This window comes from Clupea harengus, chromosome 19 (assembly GCF_900700415.2).
Source record: "Clupea harengus chromosome 19, Ch_v2.0.2, whole genome shotgun sequence".
Taxonomy (NCBI): Eukaryota; Metazoa; Chordata; class Actinopteri; order Clupeiformes; family Clupeidae; genus Clupea; species Clupea harengus.
Window position 1 is genome coordinate 16,682,936 of NC_045170.1, and position 20,758 is coordinate 16,703,693.

Below are 20,758 nucleotides of genomic sequence, written 5' to 3' on the forward strand. Positions count from 1 at the left end.
CCCGTAACAGGACTGTAAGACCTCTGAGTTAGATCCAGAATAGTTTCAGCCTGTGTCGGAGAATGTGTCAAGATGTAAATCGGCCGTGGCAATATCCTAAGCGACACTATTCCAAGACAAAACAGGTTATTAAAAAGTAAGGGAGGAATTCATATTACAGACGATAGGTGTACAAAATAATGAGTTGGAGATCAGCCTGCACAACCCGGTAGCAATTTACATTAAAAGCTAGGAGCTAAGGCTGTGTTCCTAATAGAGTGGAGTCAGACAAAGAAAATGGAGTCAGATTAAATATGGTTGTACTAAGAAATGTTTTAATAAATGTTACGTTTCCAGCAAAGCGAGGAGAGAGACGCATCCACCCAAACCTTCCAGACGCCTATTCCCTTATTGGTCTAGGAAATTACGTCTTTACAAGAGGGAAAGGTCGGTGTTTATCTCCTATCTTTGGGAACCCCTCTGTGCAACCACAAAACTTTGATGTCAGTGTTTGCGCTGGAAAAAACAGAACTGGGTGGTATTTGCGCTTGTAGGACAGTGCAAGCCAGAGATCACCTTTGACTAAACTATCCCAGTGCTGGCTATGCAATACAGATTAGAGAATTTTTTTTTAAGATTTGTTCATGGGGGAAAAAGCATGTGTAAAGCATATGGAGTATCTCAAATGTTAATGTTAATCTCAAATCAACCATTTATTTCAACATCACAACAACGCAGTCAAAGTCTATTCAACGTTAGGTGTGGTGGTAGAAATGGTGCCATGGTTGGCTGCTTCCAGAAACTTCTTCTTCACTGTCCTGAAATGACAGGTGTTGCTGCCAGGAGTAAGAGACCCTGTGGTACGTGATGTATCGTTGGCTGAGAGAGGCCTTCCTGTTCACACAAACCAACTAATCAGTTCAGGGTAAAGTCTGCTTCTCTTATCTGCAAATTTTCACTCTTTGGCCCACATTCCAAGCTCTCATACGCTGTAAACCTAGAAAAATAATGATAATATTGGATAAATCATGAGGGTGCTACCTCTGAATCATAGTGTCCGACCTTAAGCAGACACAGGTGCTGCAGGCATGGCTGGATCATGTCAGGGACTCTTGAGGCATTGCCAGGGCCTTTGTCCGTCTATCGTCCATCATTACTATATGAGGGTGGCTTCTCTGAAAAAGTAGAAAGATATTTTGCCCAAGTCTGTTTCAAACATTTATGGTTCTCTTGTTAATTAAAGACTATTGTATTGCCTATGTGTGTGTGTGTGTGTGTGTGTGTGTGTGTCTGTGTGTGTGTCTGTCTGTCTGTGTGTGTGTGTGTGCCTGCTTGCTGAACGCCTCCACTCTGAATGCGTTCCTTATCAGCACCTCACATTAGCAACCCACAGAGGCAGCATTGTATGGAAACAGAGGGTTTTCTCACAGACATTCTCATGCAAGAGTTTGATAATGGTGCCATGGAAGAAACAGCACTAAATATATCCAATAGATGGCATATGAATTAATGAGTTTGAGCTCTGGCGTGAGAGGGCTTGCTCATGACTGCCAAGCCAGAGATAGAAATAAACCAGTGTGTGAACTAGGAGCAGTTCAACGCGTACAACACAACAGGTGGCTCCGCCACACAATTTGCTGGCTTATCACTTAAATAAGAGTTTCAGAAAATATACCAGTTGAAGTGGGTGTATACGCACGCCATACTCATTCTCATTAAATTAATTCGCTCGGTTTGGATTCCCTTTCATTGTGTTCGTTATTTTGGTGAATCAATGTCTGACATTAAAAAAAAAAAAACCAATATCACTGCAAGTTCACTATGGTTAAAGCAGAACGTATTTTCTGAGAGAAAACATGAAACTGGTACAAACATGATACAAGCGCACTACAGTCTGAGAGGAGAGGGATTCTTATAATCTCTGAGGGAAAAGGCGCAGTTGTCAGACGTATTGCTACACACTGTTGTAGCTATGTCATCACTTGACATGCAACTCCTAGCAACGCAGCTATTACAAAATATAGCAGAATTGCCCAATAGCAGTGGGATAGGCGCCGAGTGGGTTGGGCTCAACCCAACCAAGCCTTTAAAATTACCAGTTGCGGCCTGTGGCAGTTAGTAGTGAAATCAGCACCACGGGTCTTCTGCCTCTTAATCGATAGTTTATATTTCGTTGGTGGCTGTACCGTCCGTGTAGCGAAAATTTAAGGACACTCAGTGCGGATATTCCCATATCTCTGGTAAGCCAAACAAATAAAACATGTTTTAAACTTAATTATGTTTCATTGTGTACATGTGGCAAACATGCATGCACTGACATGTTTCTCCTGCTGTAGCTTGAAGACTAAAGAGTTTTTGTTGTTTCATTTTGCGCGGAAATGATCAAGTTCAGCCTGCTGTGTACATGAGTTATGCCAAAGTATGTTGCTTAGCAGTAAAATACAATGCGGTGACTTTATTCTCATCTTGAATCATTTCACCCAAATGCATCCTTTATACAGGCTCACCATTTCAGTGGGGGGTTTATGACTTAGGTTGGCACTTGTAGCTGCGAAGTTGTTGTTTACACGCTTCGCCATTCACTGTGTATTCACCCCTTTGTTTTGTCTGTTAAACTGAGACCCCCTGCGGACTATTGTAATGCTTCTGGTCGCCATACCAACATTTTCTGTATTCTTCTCTGTTCAATCTCGGTCTCAACTAGCTAAGCTGTTTACTGATATTTTAGAATTGAGGTTTTGACAGATTAAAATGGACTTCTGTAAGATTAAGGAAGCAATCATTGTTCCTGCAGATGCTTTGCTTGCTTGGATTTAACCTATGCAAGTGACTGCTGTGCAAGTCTGGCCGGAATTGAGATTTTGTGAAGGGGAGGTTTTGGTCTCAAATCCAGTCCCGGGGTAAACACGTTTGTCTGATAAGAGCAAAATGGGTGCATCTCAAATAACTGACATGCATCTTTTGGACTGCTGTAATGAGATTATACTTAAGTTTTCCAACCTTGTGCAATACGTAGTATAAGGCTTACGGCAGTAAATATACACCAGTCGGACCAGACTGGATAAACAAATAGGTCGCCACAATGTGTTTGAGTTCATGTGAGTGGTGCAAGGGGACTTTTAGTTAATTTTATGAAGAATTCTTGTCTTCTGGTTTTATCGCTTATTAATGTAAAGCAACATCTTTGTTGTTCTCTGACATCTACAACTTTTATTTGAAAATGATTTACTGTGACCTAACGTTTACAGTGCTAAACCTAAAGCACTTTTGAATGTCAGTAACTTTTAATTTAAAAATGGGATGCCCTTTTGAACAGTGTTTTCTGTTAGCAACATCATGGACATGGAACATCCTCCTCTGTAAATGATAAATGACACCGTACCTTTATTACAATGCTATAACTACTAATATCCATCTCCGGACTGTTAGCCATATCCATCCCATCTAGCAGCTGACTGATAAAATGCCCAGCCCTGCGCTGGGCCAGGTCGGTACCGGCGTCAACTACTCTCTGTGATAAGGCGTGTTTCTGAAGCTGTTAAGGACCATGCCCAGAGCACGCACTACTGCAGGTGCTGTACAAAGACATCGCAGACCTGTTGCCAATTGCCCTGGTGTTGTTGTCTAGTGCCCAGGTAAAATATTAGCCAGGAGAGGCCATAAAGGCACAGTGTTTGAAAACAGCAGTTGACCCAGTTGATTTAAGACTGCCACCTCAGCACCATTTACAAGCTACCCCAGACACTCAAAAGTGTTTGTTTTTGTTATTGGTGCAAAGCCGCAGTCTATATTGGTGCTTTTGTCAGGTTTCCAGTGATATTTCCAGCCTCTCATGTGAACATGCCACCCTTCTCAAATGGTTCAGCTGTGGAATTTGTGTGGGAGATGAGGCCCAGCTCTGACCAACAATATCATGCTAAATCACGCATGTTTTTGTGACATTTTATTTCAGTTCTGCGATAACCTCTCAAGCGACAAAACAAGTGCCATGAATCGTGACCTCAGATGTTTTGCAAGTTGCGTAATAGACCACCCCCCTCTCCCCCTTAAAAATAGAGAGCAATTCTTTCAATTCTTTTTTTCACCCTCTAATCTGTGGGCAGATAAAACACAAAAGCGCTCATAGTTGTTCCCGCACGCGGAAAACAGCGAGAAATGTGGAGAGAGAGAGAGAGAGAGAGAGAGTGCGGCTTGAAAGGGGGCAGCATGGAAGCGGCTGTGTCACTGGCTTCCTGTGTGCTCTGGCCAAGCCAGCCGCAGAGGAAGAGCCTGACTCGTGACCTTTCCAAACCTCCTGCCAAACAAAGGGCCTGTTCAGACCTCTAATTTGATTTACATACGCCGCAACTGTCTCCCTCTCCTCCATTAAGGCCCTGTGATTACCACCCATCTCTGCTGTTTGATTGTTTTTTTGCTCACTCTCCCTCTCTGTCAAAATTAGAATCGAAAGGGGGAGGGGGGGGGGGTAAACGTATTGAGCTGCATATAATGTATAATGCACTTTTGTAGTACGACAATGGAGTAGATTTAGCTCCTCATAAAGTCCTTAGAAACAAATATGCTTCTCCTGTCATGTTCTGAGCATTGGCTAAGTCACCCAGTAATGCCATGTCAACCGAGTTTAAATCAACAGTTCTGTGGCAAGCATGGCTGCAACCTGCATGCTTGCATTACTTTGTGCTGCTTGTCTGTGCCTACAAATGTGGCTTTACACATATTTCACGATCACGATCACCCTTATTTTTATTAGATAGTTCTCTAAAAGCGTGGTAATAATCCCTTAAATGAACTTGCCCCTACAATGTTGCATTAAACACAGCTGTTTCTTTTCCTTTGTTTACAAGAGCATTTTGACATTTTGGACGCACTTCCTCAGATGGAAATGCCTGAGTGAGTGGGAGGATAGGCTAGCCCCATCCCAAATGGAAGTGAAAAGGACCGAGTGAATAAAGGCAACCTTTTTGAATGCAGGCATATTTTCTAGTTAGGGGCAAAAACTGAAAACAACACAAACACAGCACACAATAGCAGGAGGTGCAGAGATCCTCCTGTGTGGTTGTAATTTGAAACTTCCTTTTGTTGCCTTTCGAGGGTGGGGTGTTGGACGAAGGTAATGGGAAGCTGTCAGACTCGTAGAAATAGCTCCAAATATAAATAATGCTCCAACTTTCCGTTCATACGAGTTGTGTTCTAATCTATGCACGGCTTTCTCTCTCTCTCCAGGCGACTACAACACTAAGCATGGATGACATCCAGGTTGTCGAATCAAAACCTCTGCTTGCTGACAAGGACTTGCAGGTATGTGTGCTATTTCTGTAATTGGTTAATTTGGTTCACACCTCTCTCCACTTTCACTGCATTTCGGTGACTGTACAGGTGTTATTTGTCTATGTGTTTGTGTTATTGAAAGATGTTTGTTGTTGTTGTTGTTTTAGGGTCTGAGAGAGGCTGTTCAGAAGCTTGCAATCAAGGTAAGGTCCTCTGACACAGTGGCAAATTCCTATCCAAAATCAAAAGAATCCAAAAGTTCATACACACGTAAGGGTCCCATAACCGTAGACCACTTGGTTTATTTCACAATATGCTCAAGGCGTTGTTGTTTTCATTTGTCTGGTGCCCTCTGTTGGTCAACAAATGGAATAGCAAGCATCGCCTGTGAGCCATTTCTGATGAGCTGACATGGGAGTTTAAGGAGGGCTTCCTATGAGTGCACACAGAAATACACATAGCAGCAGTGATTACATTGTCAATGGTGCTTAGAAATGCTGTTTCACACAGTTATATCATGCCATGAGGAGCTTTTGTGTATCAAGGTCATGACAGATTTGAATGTTAATGCACACAGCTTTTAATTTTTTTATGATGCACTAGTTTACTCACTCACTCATGTATAGGACGGAGACAGTTTGTAGTCTCCACGAGAGGGGGTTGTCATTTTAGACCCCTTTCCAAATTTCAGGACCACGGACAACACCCCACAGAACAGACCCCGTCACTCTGTGGGGTATTGTCCATTTTTTGCATGTTCTGAGGTAAGCGGACAATAATCCACAGAATGAGGGAGTCTTTTTCTGTAGGGTATTGTCCAAGTTTTTATTTCAGAAAAAGTGTTTTAAATTTTTGTCAGAACCTCAAATAGCGAGTATTCTTAAGACTCTGCTAAGGGCTGCTAACAGGGCTCTGCAGACACGCCCATCTGACCGGCATCCCCCGTGCTGAACCCCGTGGCAGATTATCGCTCCCTGAGGTTTCCAGGGCAGGCGTAAAGTCGGAGGCCCGTCTTTAGAGTGGTGATGCAAGAATTACTGTGAAGCGACGCAGCCATCTGCCAGAGCCTCTTTAGGAGCTTCAGAAGAGCCACTTCTCCTCACCTTTAAGGACTTGTCAGTTTAAATGGATTAACGGAGGCGGAGGCACGTTGGGGTGGGGTGGAAGTGGGGGTGGTGTTAGAGACGAGACGAGACGTGTTTACATCGTTGGGCAGTCAAGGAGAACTATAAGATGTTGACCTCGCTTCTGGGTAAATGGGTTGCAGAGCTTGGCTGGGGTTGGGGTTGCGTAGCTCTTTAGCCAGAGGCTGATAGAACCGGTTTGTGAGTGTTGTTTACTGTGTGTTGATTATTGTCCAGACCTCATGGAGTGCCACGCGTGCATTGGCACAGAGGGTGCCCAGGAAGTTGTTCAAAGTGTTTGCCAAAAACACGAGGATTGCCAAAAAGGCAGCTAATTTTTGGGGCTCATATGTGCAGTGTCTTTACTTATTAGTGCCATCATTACATTAAAAACATTACAATTTTTTGTGCTGACTGTTCAGTGTTTCTACATTCCATTCATTTTGAACATTAGTGTTTGTTTTTCCCAGTTGATGTTCTGGTTCAAAAGTCATACTTTGACCTCTTGACATTGCCAGTCAATTGAGAGGGATCCAGAACTTGCACTTGTCACAGTCAATGACAGTAGCATGCAACTCAATTATGTTGCTTGTTTATCGTTCACATGATCACATGACAACTGGGCTACTATTAGTTCAGATTCTTCCAGTGTCCCTGACCGACTGAACTGTCTGACATTCACGGCTGATCCAATTTGCGGATCTCTTCAACTAGAATTAGCTTGTTTTGATCAGGCTGCAAAGCACCATGGGAGTTAGGGGCTTATGCAGAGGAGTAAACAGCCGGAGTATAAAATGCAGCGCGCAGACTAATACCAGCTAAGAACTCTCTGAGGTTTACTAGCAACTGGATCTTAACCTCGCCTACCTATCTTCATCCATTACTTCATACTACGAGCTGCATTAGTCAAACAGACAGCAAAAATGGTTCTTGAAGACTCTGAGATGGACCTAGACTTTGACATTGAGGTGGCAGTGAGTACCGCCCTTCATGAATCTTCACTAGAGTGTGTTTAGTAAGGAACCAGATGCACAGAGAGTCAAGTTGCTGGATTACTAATACCTTTGGATGCAAGTTGAAGTTGTCACATCAAACCGTGTCAATGTATGGAACATGATACAGGGTGGCATTGAATGGACTGTCTATCCTGATTGATAAACTTGAAATGGCATATGGAATGGCAGATGGAAAAAATGGCTCAATTGTTCAATATCAATATTATCCGTAGATGGCTGCTTAGAAAAGTGAAGATCTAAAGACGGAACAATGGCAGTCTCTTATCAGATTTAGTTTGTGTTTGCAGGAGCACGATGTGGAGACTCCTCATGGCCGAATCCACTGCACCATGAAGGGAGTACCCAAGGGAGACCGGCCGGTCATCCTTACCTTCCATGACATCGGCCTGAACCGTAAGACATCTCATTCTTTGCTTTTTTTTCACACTAAAGTTTCCTTTAGGCAAAGAAATATCCTACAGATCAAGCCTATTAACTCTCAGTTGTGTTTGGGAGTTTATTTATTAATAGTATCCAGTAGTCTAGTCTCCATGTGTGGAGTCTCTCCTCCTTATATAGTCTTAACATTAAATTATTGAAGCCTATTATTTAAACCTATATGGTAAAATGTTGAACTTTGTATCAACACATAATTATATTTAGTGACATATTGAAAGCATATTTGATGGCATATTGAATTTTTTACATTAAAGTTTATGCCAGTATATTGAGGATATTTTAAATGCAACTAGGTTTTGTGTTTAACATCTAGACCACTCATTTCTAACATTTGTATTTTGTCTGTTTTCCCAGACAAAACCTGCTACAGCACCCTGTTCAACCATGAGGACATGCATGAGATCATGCAGTACTTTGCCGTCTGCCATGTTGATGCACCGGGGCAACAAGAAGGTGCCAACACTTTCTCCACTGGGTGAGTTGGCACAGGAAACTGGTCTGCAAAACAGCCTGTCATGTCAGGGGGGTCAAAGTCAAATGTATTTCTAAAGCACATTTAAAAATAACTCATGTTGACCAAAGTGCTGTACAATGGGGTATTCCAAGTACCTGGTTTAGTGATAAACCTGGGTAAGTGGTAAACCTCCAAATAGAAGAGCCGTATGGCTTCATTCTCCCTGCAACACAAAGCCAAAGGGCTCTTCTTTCAGGAGGATTACCACTTATTCTGAGTTAATTTACCCCGGTTTATCACTAAATCGGGTACTTGGAATACCCCCCTGAGCTACTGCGCTTATCTGTCTATTGGCACATATGTACTCTTGTACCATAGAGTGATAATAAACCGAACTTTGTCCGTTTTTTGTTTTAAATTATTTTGGGCCTTAACACTTAATGCTGACCTAAATGAATTAACTGTCAAAAAGAAAAGATAACTGATAGTGGCAACTTAATAAGGATGTTTTTGCTGTTACGTTTTAATAATAACTATTACCACTCTTGCCCTTAAGGTATGAATACCCTTCAATGGATCAAGTGTCTGAGACACTTCCCCTGATTCTCAAGCATTTTGGGTAAGTAACGCTAGATTCAAACTGAACAGACATCTTATGTAATCAAGCAGCCGCTGAGGTGTTTGCTTTGTTTACTCGACTTGATTGTGTAACCGGCTGTTGTTTGCGTGACCTTGCAGGGTGAAGAGCGTCATCGGAATGGGGGTCGGAGCTGGTGCATATGTCCTCGCTAAATTCGCTGTGAGTTGTGACGTCCTATCCTCTCTCTCGCTCTTCAACGATTAGAGTTTTTAATCAAACTGGGATTAAAAGTCCCACTTGTTTTTTTCCAACCCCTTCTTTTCCCTACATATTCTGGCAGCGGGATGCTGCATATTGTTGTTGGCCTGTGCTTGAGCCTGTGGAATGTTCTAGATCTGAGAAACACCAAAGGGTCCTCACACCAGGGATCCTTTGTCTGTTTCTACTTAGCTTCCACAAAATCAGTCATCCTGGTGCACAGGCCCATCTGTAGGATTTCAATGCGATGCCTTGATCATCAGAACAAACTCAGTACTCTTCTCCCCTCCAGGTTGATTACCCACAATTGGTAGAGGGCTTGGTTCTGATCAACATCAACCCATGTGCTGAGGGATGGGCGGACTGGGCCGCACACAAGGTAGACAACACATTGCCCTTCTAGAGCCATTTTCCTCACTAGTACCTACACTTAAACCAGACGGACTATTCAAATATATATTATCTATATAGATAATATGGGTTATATATTGTTCTTCTAATGTAATGTCGTGTTTCAGATCACCGGCTGGACCCATGCCATGCCAGACACGCTCATCACTCATCTTTTTGGCAAGGTGGGCATGATTTCAACATCCTGTATGTCTCTCTGCTAATGTTTGGATATAGTCCCTCATATTTATTTTTGTATTGATGGGTATGGTTACTTTTTGTTGGCAACAGGAGGAAATTCAACAAAACCATGATCTGATTGCGACATACCGCCACCACATCTTGAATGACATGAACCAGTTCAACCTGCACCTCTTTGTCAAATCCTACAACAGGTAACATTCTTGATATCTGCATAGTTTCATCATCTAATTTTCATCACCTAAATTCCAAACAGATGTCCATGTGACTGAAGCTAACACTCGTGTTTTCTTGTAATGTTAGCCGCAGGGATCTGGAAATTGAGAGGCCAATCCCTGGTGGAGCCATTAACGCCAGAACCCTGAAGTAAGTATCTAGCTCAATCGAATCTGGATGGTTGTTCTACCTTATAGAGAGGTCAACACTGTGAGGTGCTAAAGCTGAATGCCTGTGTTCCAGGTGCCCTTCTCTTCTTGTGGTTGGCGATAGCTCCCCCGCAGTCGATGCTGTGGTAAGTTTGAGCTGGCTCTATTCTCTATGTTACTTATTGAATGCTCTCCCAAACACTGGACTGTTAAATAAATGAGTATTTTCAAGTGGCCAAAGTCAAAATGTTTTATAGACTCTTAGTGAAACATTCACAACTACTTGCTGGCATGTTTCAATTAATCAGTGAATCAGATTTATTGGATTTTTTCCATGTGTCCCTCAGGTCGAGTGCAACACCAAATTGGACCCAACTAAGACCACTATTCTCAAGGTGAGTGTCCTCTTTCCCTCGCGGCGCAAATTAAAAGCCCCAGTCGAAATCGCTCAAGCTGATAAGATTCCGATAGCTCAGCACACCCTGGTGACTTATTTACTTATGTTGGGCCAGAGCTGCGACAATAACTCGACCCTGGGGTCAAAATCTATCCTCGCTGACCTACTTTGCATCCGAGAGTGTCGGCGTACGTGCCCAGAATTGGGTTTATTGCACCCCAAACAACATGTCTATCAGATTCTAATAGGCTGTTTGGGAGCGGGAGAGTGGCGGCCCGCGGCCATTGAGAGGGCAGTGAGGGGTGGCGAATGTCCTTGTTGCGGAATTGTTGAGCTAACATGCGTGTTCTATTTTGTCTCTTTTTTTTCCACCTCCATCCTCCCTCTCTTTTTCCAGATGTCAGACTGTGGAGGCATGCCCCAGGTTGACCAGGTGTGTTGACTGAGTTTACGACAGATCTTCACACACAAACAAACACACACCCACACACACAAACTGGGCTAATGATAATCGCTAGGGGAGTAGTGCTGTTTAAGAGCATTAGCAAGAGTAGTGGCGTAAAACTGTAACACCTGTTACCAGCACCTGCCACGTCCTCGCCTAGTGTCTCGAATTACAGGAGACAGGATAGACAGCATAGTTATCCATTCACATTGCGTCTGACCCACAAACTCAGTGATAGCCAGTCGAAGTAACATTGAGAGGCTAATCTATAATCTCTTTCTCCACAGCCTGCCAAACTGACAGAGGCTTGCAAGTACTTCATTCAGGGCATGGGCTACAGTAAGTCACACGTACACACCCCAGCACATCATACACATCCTTGATGTGGTCCAAATCCAGCAAGTGAAAATGTTTTGTGCAACATATTTACCCTATTTTGGGTTTATTTAATCTGCCATCCTGTAGTAATACTATTCTATTCTGTTCTATGAATTAGAATATTTTTTTCCCTTGATATCTTTGTTAGAGTCAGTGATTAGACTCAGTGAGTCACCTTAGTGAGTCCATACCCACCAAAGGCTGACTTAAAAGTCTGAATGACTTTTCTAACTTCTAACTTTTTTTCTTCCCTCTGCAGTGCCTGCCGCCAGCATGACCAGGTTGGTCCGCTCCCGCACAGCATCTGGCTCCAGCGTCACCTCCTTCGATGGCAACCGCAGCCGATCCCACACCAACGAGGGCAACCGGAGCCGCTCACACACCAATGAGGGCCCCCGCAGCCGCTCACACACAGGCGACCACCAGCGTGTACGCGCCCACACGGAGACCATGGAGACAACCAACAACAGCACTATGGACCAGGCCACGCTCAAGTCCGCCGAAGTGTCCTGCTGAAGTGTCGTGTGTGTCCCCCCCCCAACCTGCCCCCACTCTCCTTCACCCTTCCCCTACCCCGTTTTTTGATTTCTGCTGCACTGCCACTAACCATCAACCCCCCCCAGGACTGGATGCCATGTGTCTGGCTTGACCCCCAATTGACTCCCACAACACTTCAAGATGCGGAAAAGAGTCTCTATGCCAAAGAGTTTTTATTTTATTTTATTTTATTTTATTTTGTTTTGTTTTGTAACGGGTTACTCTCTCTTCTAGCGCTAAGCTAAGGGAGAACCCCATTGTACTGCTGTCAAGGGCTAAACCTCTAGGCCAGGACAGCTCCCTTTGTCTGCCTCTCTGGAGGCGGCGATTTTGTTGTTGTTAGCGGCAGTGCGGCACAGGGATGTGGAGAATGCCTGAGAAAGTTGTGCTTGCGTCACTCAGACGGCACGCAAGCTTGTACATTTATCTTCCTCTTTAATTACCAATGTACTTTCTTTTGGATTCTTATTTTAGCTGACTGTAGTGTGGTGTCGGACATCACGGCTTTCATGATGATCGGTAAAGGACTGACATTACTGATAATTTGTATACGTGATTCATTTTCTGTATATGTAGAATTGAAACTCTGAAGGGAAAAAAAAGGAGTTGAGCAAGCTTTGGGAAAGTAGCAGTTTCTTCAATCACTATTCAACTCTAAGCTGTAAAACTAAACAGACTAATTTTGTCTCCATTTGAAAACTAATGGAAGTATTTTATCACTTTTAGGCTAATTTCCACTGGGGTACAGACATTCTTAAAGATCGCTAAACATTCCTTATCACTGTCAATTCTGTTTTGCAATCAAACCAACTAGACTCCCAGCACAAATGTCGATTACCATTCCTGTTCTCAATCAAACAAAAACTAAACTTAACGACTGTAGACTGCACAGCTTGCTATTGTACTATGTATACTGAATTTCCGGATAATTGCTTCAGGAATTGTTTATATGTTAAGAAAGTCATTATATGCATTTCTATGCAATCAAGCACAAGAGAACAAAACAAATGTGCCATGGAATCCTTCATACAGACTTGCTCATTTTCTATTTTATGTTGGTTTGGGAAGAGCAACCGATAAAGATCTTGTTGAAATGGATTAGTTAGTGAAGTTACTTACCAAGTATGCACCTCTGTACCTTTTTCTACTTGCACTACAGCAGTACTTGCAAGCTTTGTAGAACACCTACCCATGTAAAGACATACAAAAGCCTAATGCAGAAAATTGTATGTATTTTAATGGTTTAACAGTTTGTATTTATTAAAAAAATAAAAAAAAATATGTAACTACACTTGCGGTATGGAGTGTTTTCTTCATATTCATATAGATGAGTACCTTTAAGCAACCTTTAAATCACCTTCAAAATATGGAGGTAGGAGAGTTGGTACATAGAGATTAATAAAAAGAAATGTAGTTTTATGTTTTGACTTTTCTAGCCTTTATCCGATAGCACAGTGAAAATACAACAGGAACTGAGTGGGGTTGATGTGGAGAGGGCTCAAGGAATGACCTCAGGCCGGAATCGGACCTGGGTCCTCGTGGGCACTGGACGCGTGTGTGGTATGGAGCGGCGCCACTGCCGCAGCACTATGGCTCCCTACTATAAACACTTAAAAGCACACAGCTGCATGGGGTGAAAGTAAAGGAGACCGAACATTTAACTATGAATCTTCCTTTACATAAAAAAAAGTTACATACATTACACTGGCACTTTGTCTGGCACCTTATGTCACTTTACTATATTTCTATATAGTATGTAAATATACACAGTAATAAATTAGAGCTCGAGTGACTATATTAAAAAGTCAAGATGATGCACTTTCATTTTTACAACTGCAATACTTACATGAGCTGTACAAGGTGGGGAGTATATACTTTGTTGTATGGGGATTGAGCATCTAAAGACCTTAAGTGGGCTATCTGGACTAACTTAATGATCTTGTCTTGTGTCATTAGTGTCATTTACCCACATAAACATTTACATAGCATTCATATATTTATACATTGAATATGAAAATTATATATGAAAAATGAACACAAAAAAAATATAACAAGTGGACATGGCTCTATCTTTTCCACATAAGCCTCCTAAAGGGAACAGGGATCCATGTCCCTATGGTGTGGGTATAAATGCACTTGAGTTGGCCGACAGCTGGCGTGTAAAAAGGCTTAGTGTGTGAATACTCCTTCTGCCACCTCCTCTGTCAGTTCATAATCTCCGAATACTCAAAGTACTGCTCCAACTCAGCAAAGAAGTCATTAGGGTTCCTGCAGCTGAGGTTACAGAAGCACGCGTTGATCCACAGGACCTGCCAGGTGAAGGAGGCTCCATTGGGGCACGCAAACTCCACCTCCACCGTCTTGGACTTGTAGGGGATGCAGCAGCGGTCATCCGTGCAGACCCCGCAGTACTTGGGCCAGTAAGCTTTCTTGCTGGTACAACCAGAGATGGTGAAGTTGGATGGCCGAGGCTCCCGGTAGATGTTCAGGCACTTCTTCCCTGGCTGGGGAGGAGAAGGATATGGGTGGGTGGATTTCTGTTTCCGTTCCCGTGACAGAAACTAGTTTACAGAGACTAATATGGTCAAGGGTTTGTTTACAGGTGGCTGTATAGCAAGTTTCAACAGTTTAGGTGTCAAAAAGTAATGTACTCCCTAAAAGGACTAAACCCATGACCTTGAAGGTGAGGTCACTATCAATCTAAAGACACAGTCCTCCGGCATTTCCTGACTTACCCTGAAGTGTTTGGTGATGTCCACATCGCAGGGCCTGATGTTACAGAGTCGACTCTCCTTGACCATCTCGCAGCGCTTGTTGGCGTTGGTGACGCGTGTGGACATGCCTCGGCCGCAGGTCCTAGAGCAGGGGCTCCAGGAGGTCGTCTGAGTCAGACAGTTCTTGTGCCAGCCGTCGTTCTGATAGGGGGGCGCTGGAAACAAACAGGGGGGATATGCCAGTTACAGACCAGCTGTTCACGGACATGGCAGTCACACTTCTTCGGAGGGCCTATCAGACTTACAGGTCAAGAGGAAGTGATATTCTCACGTGTTTCGTGTTTCCCTCTCCAGAACCGTGATTATAAGATAGCTACACAGCTACAGTACAAGGCCTACTTCATTTGGCAGATAACTTTCCTGTGGTTTTCCTCAACTTGCAGGCATAACAGCACATACTTACTTGATACATTTAAAGGTGTCTAACAGTACATAGAGAAGACACAATTTGCTCAAAGTACATGAAATATAGCTAAGAACCCACTGCCCTCATTCTACCCCCGACAGTTCATCTGCACCTTACCAGGGTGGCCCAACCCCTAGTTTAAATCCTACAGCTCAGGGGAGGTTTTAAAAGACGGAGGTTTAGAATATCCCTTCATAACACTATTGTTGAATTCAGTATATAACCTTGCAGTAGCAATCCATTGCCTACACACGTTTTCCAAGTTTACTGAGGGAGGGAAATGGGCACTGAGTGGCTTTTTTTCCCTTGTGTTTGTTTTGCAGCTCCACCCATACAGCTCCACTCCCAGTCAGCCGCTCCTACTCAACATGTGTTGGCTTCACCCTCTCCGCTACAGCAACAGCGGAGAACTTTCTGGAACGGCCCCAAACAACACAAACACTGCGTTACTGATCCATCGCGTTTGCGGCTTGGCATCGCATGCTGTTCGGATTAACGGCTCTCTTTTTTTTTAATCTTTAGTGCAGAACCACCTGCAAGTTTTTGAAACTTTGATAAAAGATTCTCTGAAGAAAAGGCATTCCTGTGCAGCTTTAAAGCAGCACTCAACACAACAGGACTCTATTCATTTCCTTCTTTCTAAGCAGAATGACTAAACTGTTTCAGAGAGAGGGCTGGAAAACCAGCCCAAAAAAACAGGAGGGAGAGAGAGCACACAGGAAAGGGATTGGCTGGCCCCTAGGTAGGAAGATCAAACTCCCATAACCCCCACACACAGCTAGATCATGCATACACGATGAAGGCAGTCCTATGCATGAAGGGTATGTAGAGATGTGCCCCTGCCTGTTTAAACATCAATGAAATTTCCACCTCACAGTCATACTGAAACATATCAAGATGGCTGTATGCATCCATCTTGTGCTTGCAGCTTTGGCTGCTGCCATTGTTTGTAAGATTGATCATGCAATACCATGATAAAGGCTAACAGTTAAGGACGGTGTCTTCCTAAACAAAAGAGCAATTCATCTGAAAGTCTTAACTTTTGATTTGAGCTTACTTTTAGCCTGAAATCAGTGGTACAACATTTGTTTTAGAGAAATCAGGTCATAGAACATCTTACATGAAAAGTAAGTCGACTGTCATTGATAAAAACATTTTTAATGCTTGCTGGCTTTGTTGGCCTTTGATTGTTTTTACCATGACAACTGTCGCTGATCTAAAAGTGTAATAACCATAATTTTGATTGAAAGGATATTTCCAGAAACTCACACTGACCTCTTTAGGCTGAGGGCATGAGCCCAGGGTCAGAGGTCAGAGGTCAGATGTGCTCAAACCTACCCTGCATGGCGTGCCTGGGGGCTGTCTTGCGCCCCCTCCTGGGCTCATCGCAGATCCACGTCTCGCAGCACTGCCCAGGGATCTTGACCCGGCGCGGGGTCTGGCACCACACCCTGGGTGGCAGGGACTCATTGCACAGACCCAGGCAGCCGATGGCGCCATTCACGCAGAGGCACTGGTATTTGCAGTTGGGTTGAAAGCTCTGGCCATTGCGGTAAATTACACCGTTGTACTCACAACCAGTGCCAACTAGATCTGCGCAGACGAGAAGAAGAGCACACTCATGCAGGAACAGATAACACCTACCTTAATATAATTTTCAACTTCAACCTCATTTGTTTATGCTACACAGCTAACATTGACCATTCTCTCAGGCTGTGGTACAAAGCCTGTCAGTAAAACAAACTGCTATGTGAAAAAAAGAGATAACTGAAGGACTAACATTATTTGGCAAAATATTTAAATATCATACTCAGCAGTGTTGTATTTTTCCACTTAGAGATCAATGTACGAGAATATTACTAAACAACAACTACAATAACACAGATAGTACACCTGGCAGGTCAAATATACTATAGTGTCTTATAAAAGGTTACTGATAAATGGTTTACAAACACAATTCATCATTCAAGTTGGTGGAGTTTTGTACACAAGGGTTTAGTCAAAAGGATGAAAGGACGCTATTAGCATAATCTCTTAATTTGACTGACATCCTTGTAACGAATAGCTGTACTGACCCCCCTCCCAGTGTGTCTATATTTTGTGTTGACACTTACATGCACACACTCCCTTTTCGTACCTAGGCTTGTCTGCGCTGTAGTCACAGTACAGTCCCCTGTGGTGGTCGCAGGGGTCTTTCTCGTTGCACTCCTCACGCAACTGCTTAGCGCAGGTCTTGCAGCAGTCGCAGCCGTCCGTGAGTAGGCTCACCCCGAGAGCGCACGTCGGGGCCGTCTTGGGACAATCGCATGGCCACTTGCAATACGGTTTACGGTTGTACGGCTCCAGGGCAGTGGGCTCTGGGGTGGGCATCGTAGCGTTGGAATTTTGTGAGAAGGCCTAGATGAGGAACAAAACGAAACAAAGTTTTGTTTTAATGTGTCGAATGTGAGGTGAAAGACGGCAACAACCGATTAACATTTCGCATCCATCCTCAAAACATTGAGCAGTTAAATGTTCTTGGGAGGTTCTTGAAACGCTGTTTAACTTCGGGTCAGATTTATATGAGCTGCTCTTGGACAGGTTCGATATGTTCGATAAATTCTTCAGATGAAACTGGCTTTCGCCTATCGGTAGCTCTTGTGGGTGGCCAGCTGAGCGCCACCTGGTTTCTGATGGCCCAATATGGATGTCTGTACTGTTGAAAGAATTTTGTACTTCGTGTCTGGCTCTGCTTTGAGATGACTTTCTGTGTGTTTCTCAGCAGAAGATCCTACGTCAGTGACCTCAGGTATCCCCGAACTACTGAAGTGTGTTGTACTGTGCTGTTTTCATATTCATATTCGGCATGGTGCTTTTGAGAACGAAAAAAGTCACACCATTTATTGTTAAGCAACACCCAAATATGAATCACCTCATACCTTAGGGACTGTTTACCGCCTGAGCCTGTTTTTGACAGGCCATGGAGTGGTTGTGTTTAATAATCCCTGCTCTGCCGTGTAAAGGCAAATAAATGAGACTGATGAAGGGGTATACCACTGAGCCTACACTTCGGGGAGGATGCCTTTCTCAGCGGCCACCAAACCTCTCCGTCAATAATCTAGGTTGGCTACCCAACACTCAGCTGCAGTCAGACATTAACACAGTTAATATTCCAAATCAGCATGATTTAATTATAAGCCTGACGTCAACGATTCTTTGGAGCTCTATATAAATGCAGCTGTTTCCTAGTCTTGGCAGACCAAGAGGGTGAGAACAGTAGCACAGAAGAGAACAGTGTTATATTTTGTTCCCACGACCACTATAATGTTTTAATAGCTGTGGTTAGATTGGGCGCAGCGAGACAACCAAAAATGAGTTCACAATCTAGAGCGCATTTGGTGCCAGCGTATACGGGTCACGGCTGACGGGCCCCTGGTTGATGCCTACTGAGACCTTTACATTTCAGCAATATTTCAGTGATGGTATGGTGACGAACCTGTGCACCACCATGTGAAATGTCAACAGCTCTGAGAGGTTATAGCCGCGGGCCGCAATGACAACCTGCTCACTGCGTGGGTCACAAACGCATGTCTTCCAAAGAGAATGGCGGAAACTGAATAACTTTTCAACTGTCACGGCTCTCATTGTAAACCGTTATTATGCGATAGTTGTAGATATTTGGGTATTAGATTTGACCACGCGGTGGCACTGTACTCAAATTTACTTAACATCAGCAACACCTCACATGGCCCCTAGATGACACGATGCTGAATTGTTGGAATTTTAGTTTATTTATTCGTATCTAGAACGTTAACGTTTTTAATTTCAGTACCATTACTAAATAATGTATTGCAAAGTGGTAATACTGCATAAAATACTGTTTTAACAGCAAGTATCCGTTGTTAAAGTCCGTTCTTTTATTTAAATAATTGGTGATATAATAGACCTCATATTCAGCCTGGGATGCGATAGAACATGTTATAGGCTGACTTCCTTGATACAACTTCCATTCTATGAATAGATAAGATAACACGTCAAGAAAATCATAGAGGAGACCAACGTTTCTCCAATGTTTTGTTGACAGACAACAGATCAATTCTTCACATTATTGTTCACAACCACAATACACTAAGTTATTCGACTGCCGAAATATATGAATATCTAAATCTGAGCGTAAAAATTGGATGATTACTTTTTAATGCCTACTTGACAGGTTTACCACCCCCTTATGCTTGTTGGTTGGGGCCACACGTGTTTGCACCTTGGCTACAACAGTGGATTATTCCGAAAATAATTATTAATGTTCTCCTTATTAATAGTTATCTTAAGTGCTTCCCGCTAACCACAACATCGTCGATCACAAGAAAATTACAGCAAAGCAATTACAAAACGCTTTTTATCTCTCACCTCATGAATTCCCGCTACAAGTAGAATCCACGCCAGGAGCCAACTCATCACTGGATCCCAGTATCAAAGTCATTGAATCCGGAATTACATCTCCTTGAAAAACAAATGCTCCCTCTCTTCACAGGACTCTTTCATTGTGCAAACTGACATTTTCCTAAAGCGCGTCTTTTGAGCAAAGGCTGTGTTATTAAAGTCTCTGTGACGTCAGGGTTAAGGACAAGCCCCGCTTTTTTCCCCCTGCTATGGGATAATATTTCCTCGGCGCTCTGCCCCATAGACGGTCTCACTCAGCTTCTGACATCGTGTGAGACGGTTAAACGGTATTGGGTATCCAAACTGAGCTCCTTCCGTGAGATGAGCATCATGGCAAAACAAAAAGGAAAAGTGCTTTGTCTGTTGACTCCACTGTGAAGGAGAACGTATTTCTGATGATAAAATAACTACTATATACTACAAGGAATAATATTTAATCCTAGAATAAGTGTGTTCCTTTACAAAGCATTATACCTGCATGCAAGACTTTTTCAGGGGTTAGGCATACGCCAAGGTTAGGTATCTTATTGGCTACATGGACTTTGTTGAAGTAAAGCCCTTCTTTTGGAAGTAAAGGAAGTAAAGTCGTTGGGCCTTCTAAAATAAATAACCATATGTTATGACCTGATTTAGCATGAGGACATTACTAATATAAAAATGTCCGTCAATATGTGCATAAGCATAACATTGCGGCCACCATGCTAAAAATTATGTACTTTTTAGGAATCCCTTTGTCTGGGAGGTTTAACTGTTCACTCATCACAAAGTTAAAATCTGTCTGTGTGCAGTGGCAGTTAATATTACACCATGGTATGCACCACCTGAAAACCAGATGGAAGACGTAAATGTGGATGATGTCACCCTTTCTTCATGCGTGTGTGGCTTTTTTTATAACCCAAAGGGAATTAAGTGGTTTAGTAGTTAAATGACATCCTTGCAAGCTGCGAAAATATCCAACGCTTGTTTTCTAGGGCCTATACTACCAAGTTCAAGTTCAACATGCTGTGGCAAGCTAGCCCAGCAGAATGGAGGCGGACACAGAGATCTCAGGTTTAAGGGCAAACATCCATATCCCACATTCTGCACGATCCCGAGAGTGTCATTTATTAATGTGCCTGTGGTGCCCGATGCACTGCATGACCCTGAGAGCGCCAAATAACCATACAGAAGGCAAGGAAGGCAGACAGTCTGATAATGTGACACAACACAGTGAGTAATGGACATATACGCTAATTTACATAACAGGGCTAGGAAATAAACTGCACTATTTACCATTTACCATGAAACATTTACCATGCACGCAAAGCATTATGGGGTGAACTACACAAG

At 43.2% G+C, this 20,758-nt stretch overlaps 2 protein-coding genes across 3 annotated transcripts; one reads left to right on the forward strand and one right to left on the reverse strand.

Annotated features, from left to right (window-relative positions):
* The first annotated feature begins 2,066 nt into the window (after nt 1-2,066).
* Nucleotides 2,067-13,121, forward strand: ndrg1a (N-myc downstream regulated 1a). Of its 2 annotated transcripts, XM_012829568.3 has the most exons (16): nt 2,067-2,219; nt 5,203-5,277; nt 5,415-5,450; nt 7,675-7,780; nt 8,180-8,300; nt 8,836-8,898; nt 9,018-9,078; nt 9,410-9,496; nt 9,636-9,692; nt 9,799-9,902; nt 10,012-10,074; nt 10,168-10,219; nt 10,421-10,468; nt 10,868-10,903; nt 11,203-11,254; nt 11,553-13,121. In XM_012829568.3, exons 2-16 carry the CDS (start codon nt 5,221-5,223, stop codon nt 11,807-11,809), a joined length of 1,200 nt encoding a protein of 399 aa, XP_012685022.1. In that variant the 5' UTR covers nt 2,067-2,219; nt 5,203-5,220; the 3' UTR covers nt 11,810-13,121. The 2 variants fall into 2 exon arrangements, with proteins under 2 accessions (XP_012685022.1, XP_031441617.1); XM_031585757.1 differs by lacking the exons at nt 2,067-2,219; nt 5,203-5,277; nt 5,415-5,450 and adding an exon at nt 7,170-7,345.
* Nucleotides 13,046-20,047, reverse strand: ccn4a (cellular communication network factor 4a). Its single transcript, XM_012829522.3, has 5 exons — nt 19,397-20,047; nt 17,125-17,407; nt 16,349-16,603; nt 14,566-14,759; nt 13,046-14,334 (listed from the first exon to the last, which is right to left on the reverse strand). Exons 1-5 carry the CDS (start codon nt 19,442-19,444, stop codon nt 14,035-14,037), a joined length of 1,080 nt encoding a protein of 359 aa, XP_012684976.1. The 5' UTR covers nt 19,445-20,047; the 3' UTR covers nt 13,046-14,034.
* Nucleotides 20,048-20,758: the final 711 nt, after the last annotated feature.

What these genes read in the sequence shown, in the direction of transcription:
- ndrg1a (XM_012829568.3), top strand. Translation starts at nt 5,221, where the DNA reads ATGGATGACATCCAGGTTGTCGAATCAAAACCTCTGCTTGCTGACAAG. An exon ending in TTCAGAAGCTTGCAATCAAG is followed by an intron (nt 5,451 to 7,674) that starts GTAAGGTCCTCT and finishes TTGTGTTTGCAG; the next exon opens with GAGCACGATGTGGAGACTCC. An exon ending in GCATGCCCCAGGTTGACCAG is followed by an intron (nt 10,904 to 11,202) that starts GTGTGTTGACTG and finishes CTTTCTCCACAG; the next exon opens with CCTGCCAAACTGACAGAGGC.
- ccn4a (XM_012829522.3), bottom strand. Translation starts at nt 19,444, where the DNA reads ATGAGTTGGCTCCTGGCGTGGATTCTACTTGTAGCGGGAATTCATGAG. An exon ending in TTGTAGCGGGAATTCATGAG is followed by an intron (nt 17,408 to 19,396) that starts GTGAGAGATAAA and finishes TTCCTCATCTAG; the next exon opens with GCCTTCTCACAAAATTCCAA. An exon ending in ACATCACCAAACACTTCAGG is followed by an intron (nt 14,335 to 14,565) that starts GTAAGTCAGGAA and finishes TCTCCTCCCCAG; the next exon opens with CCAGGGAAGAAGTGCCTGAA.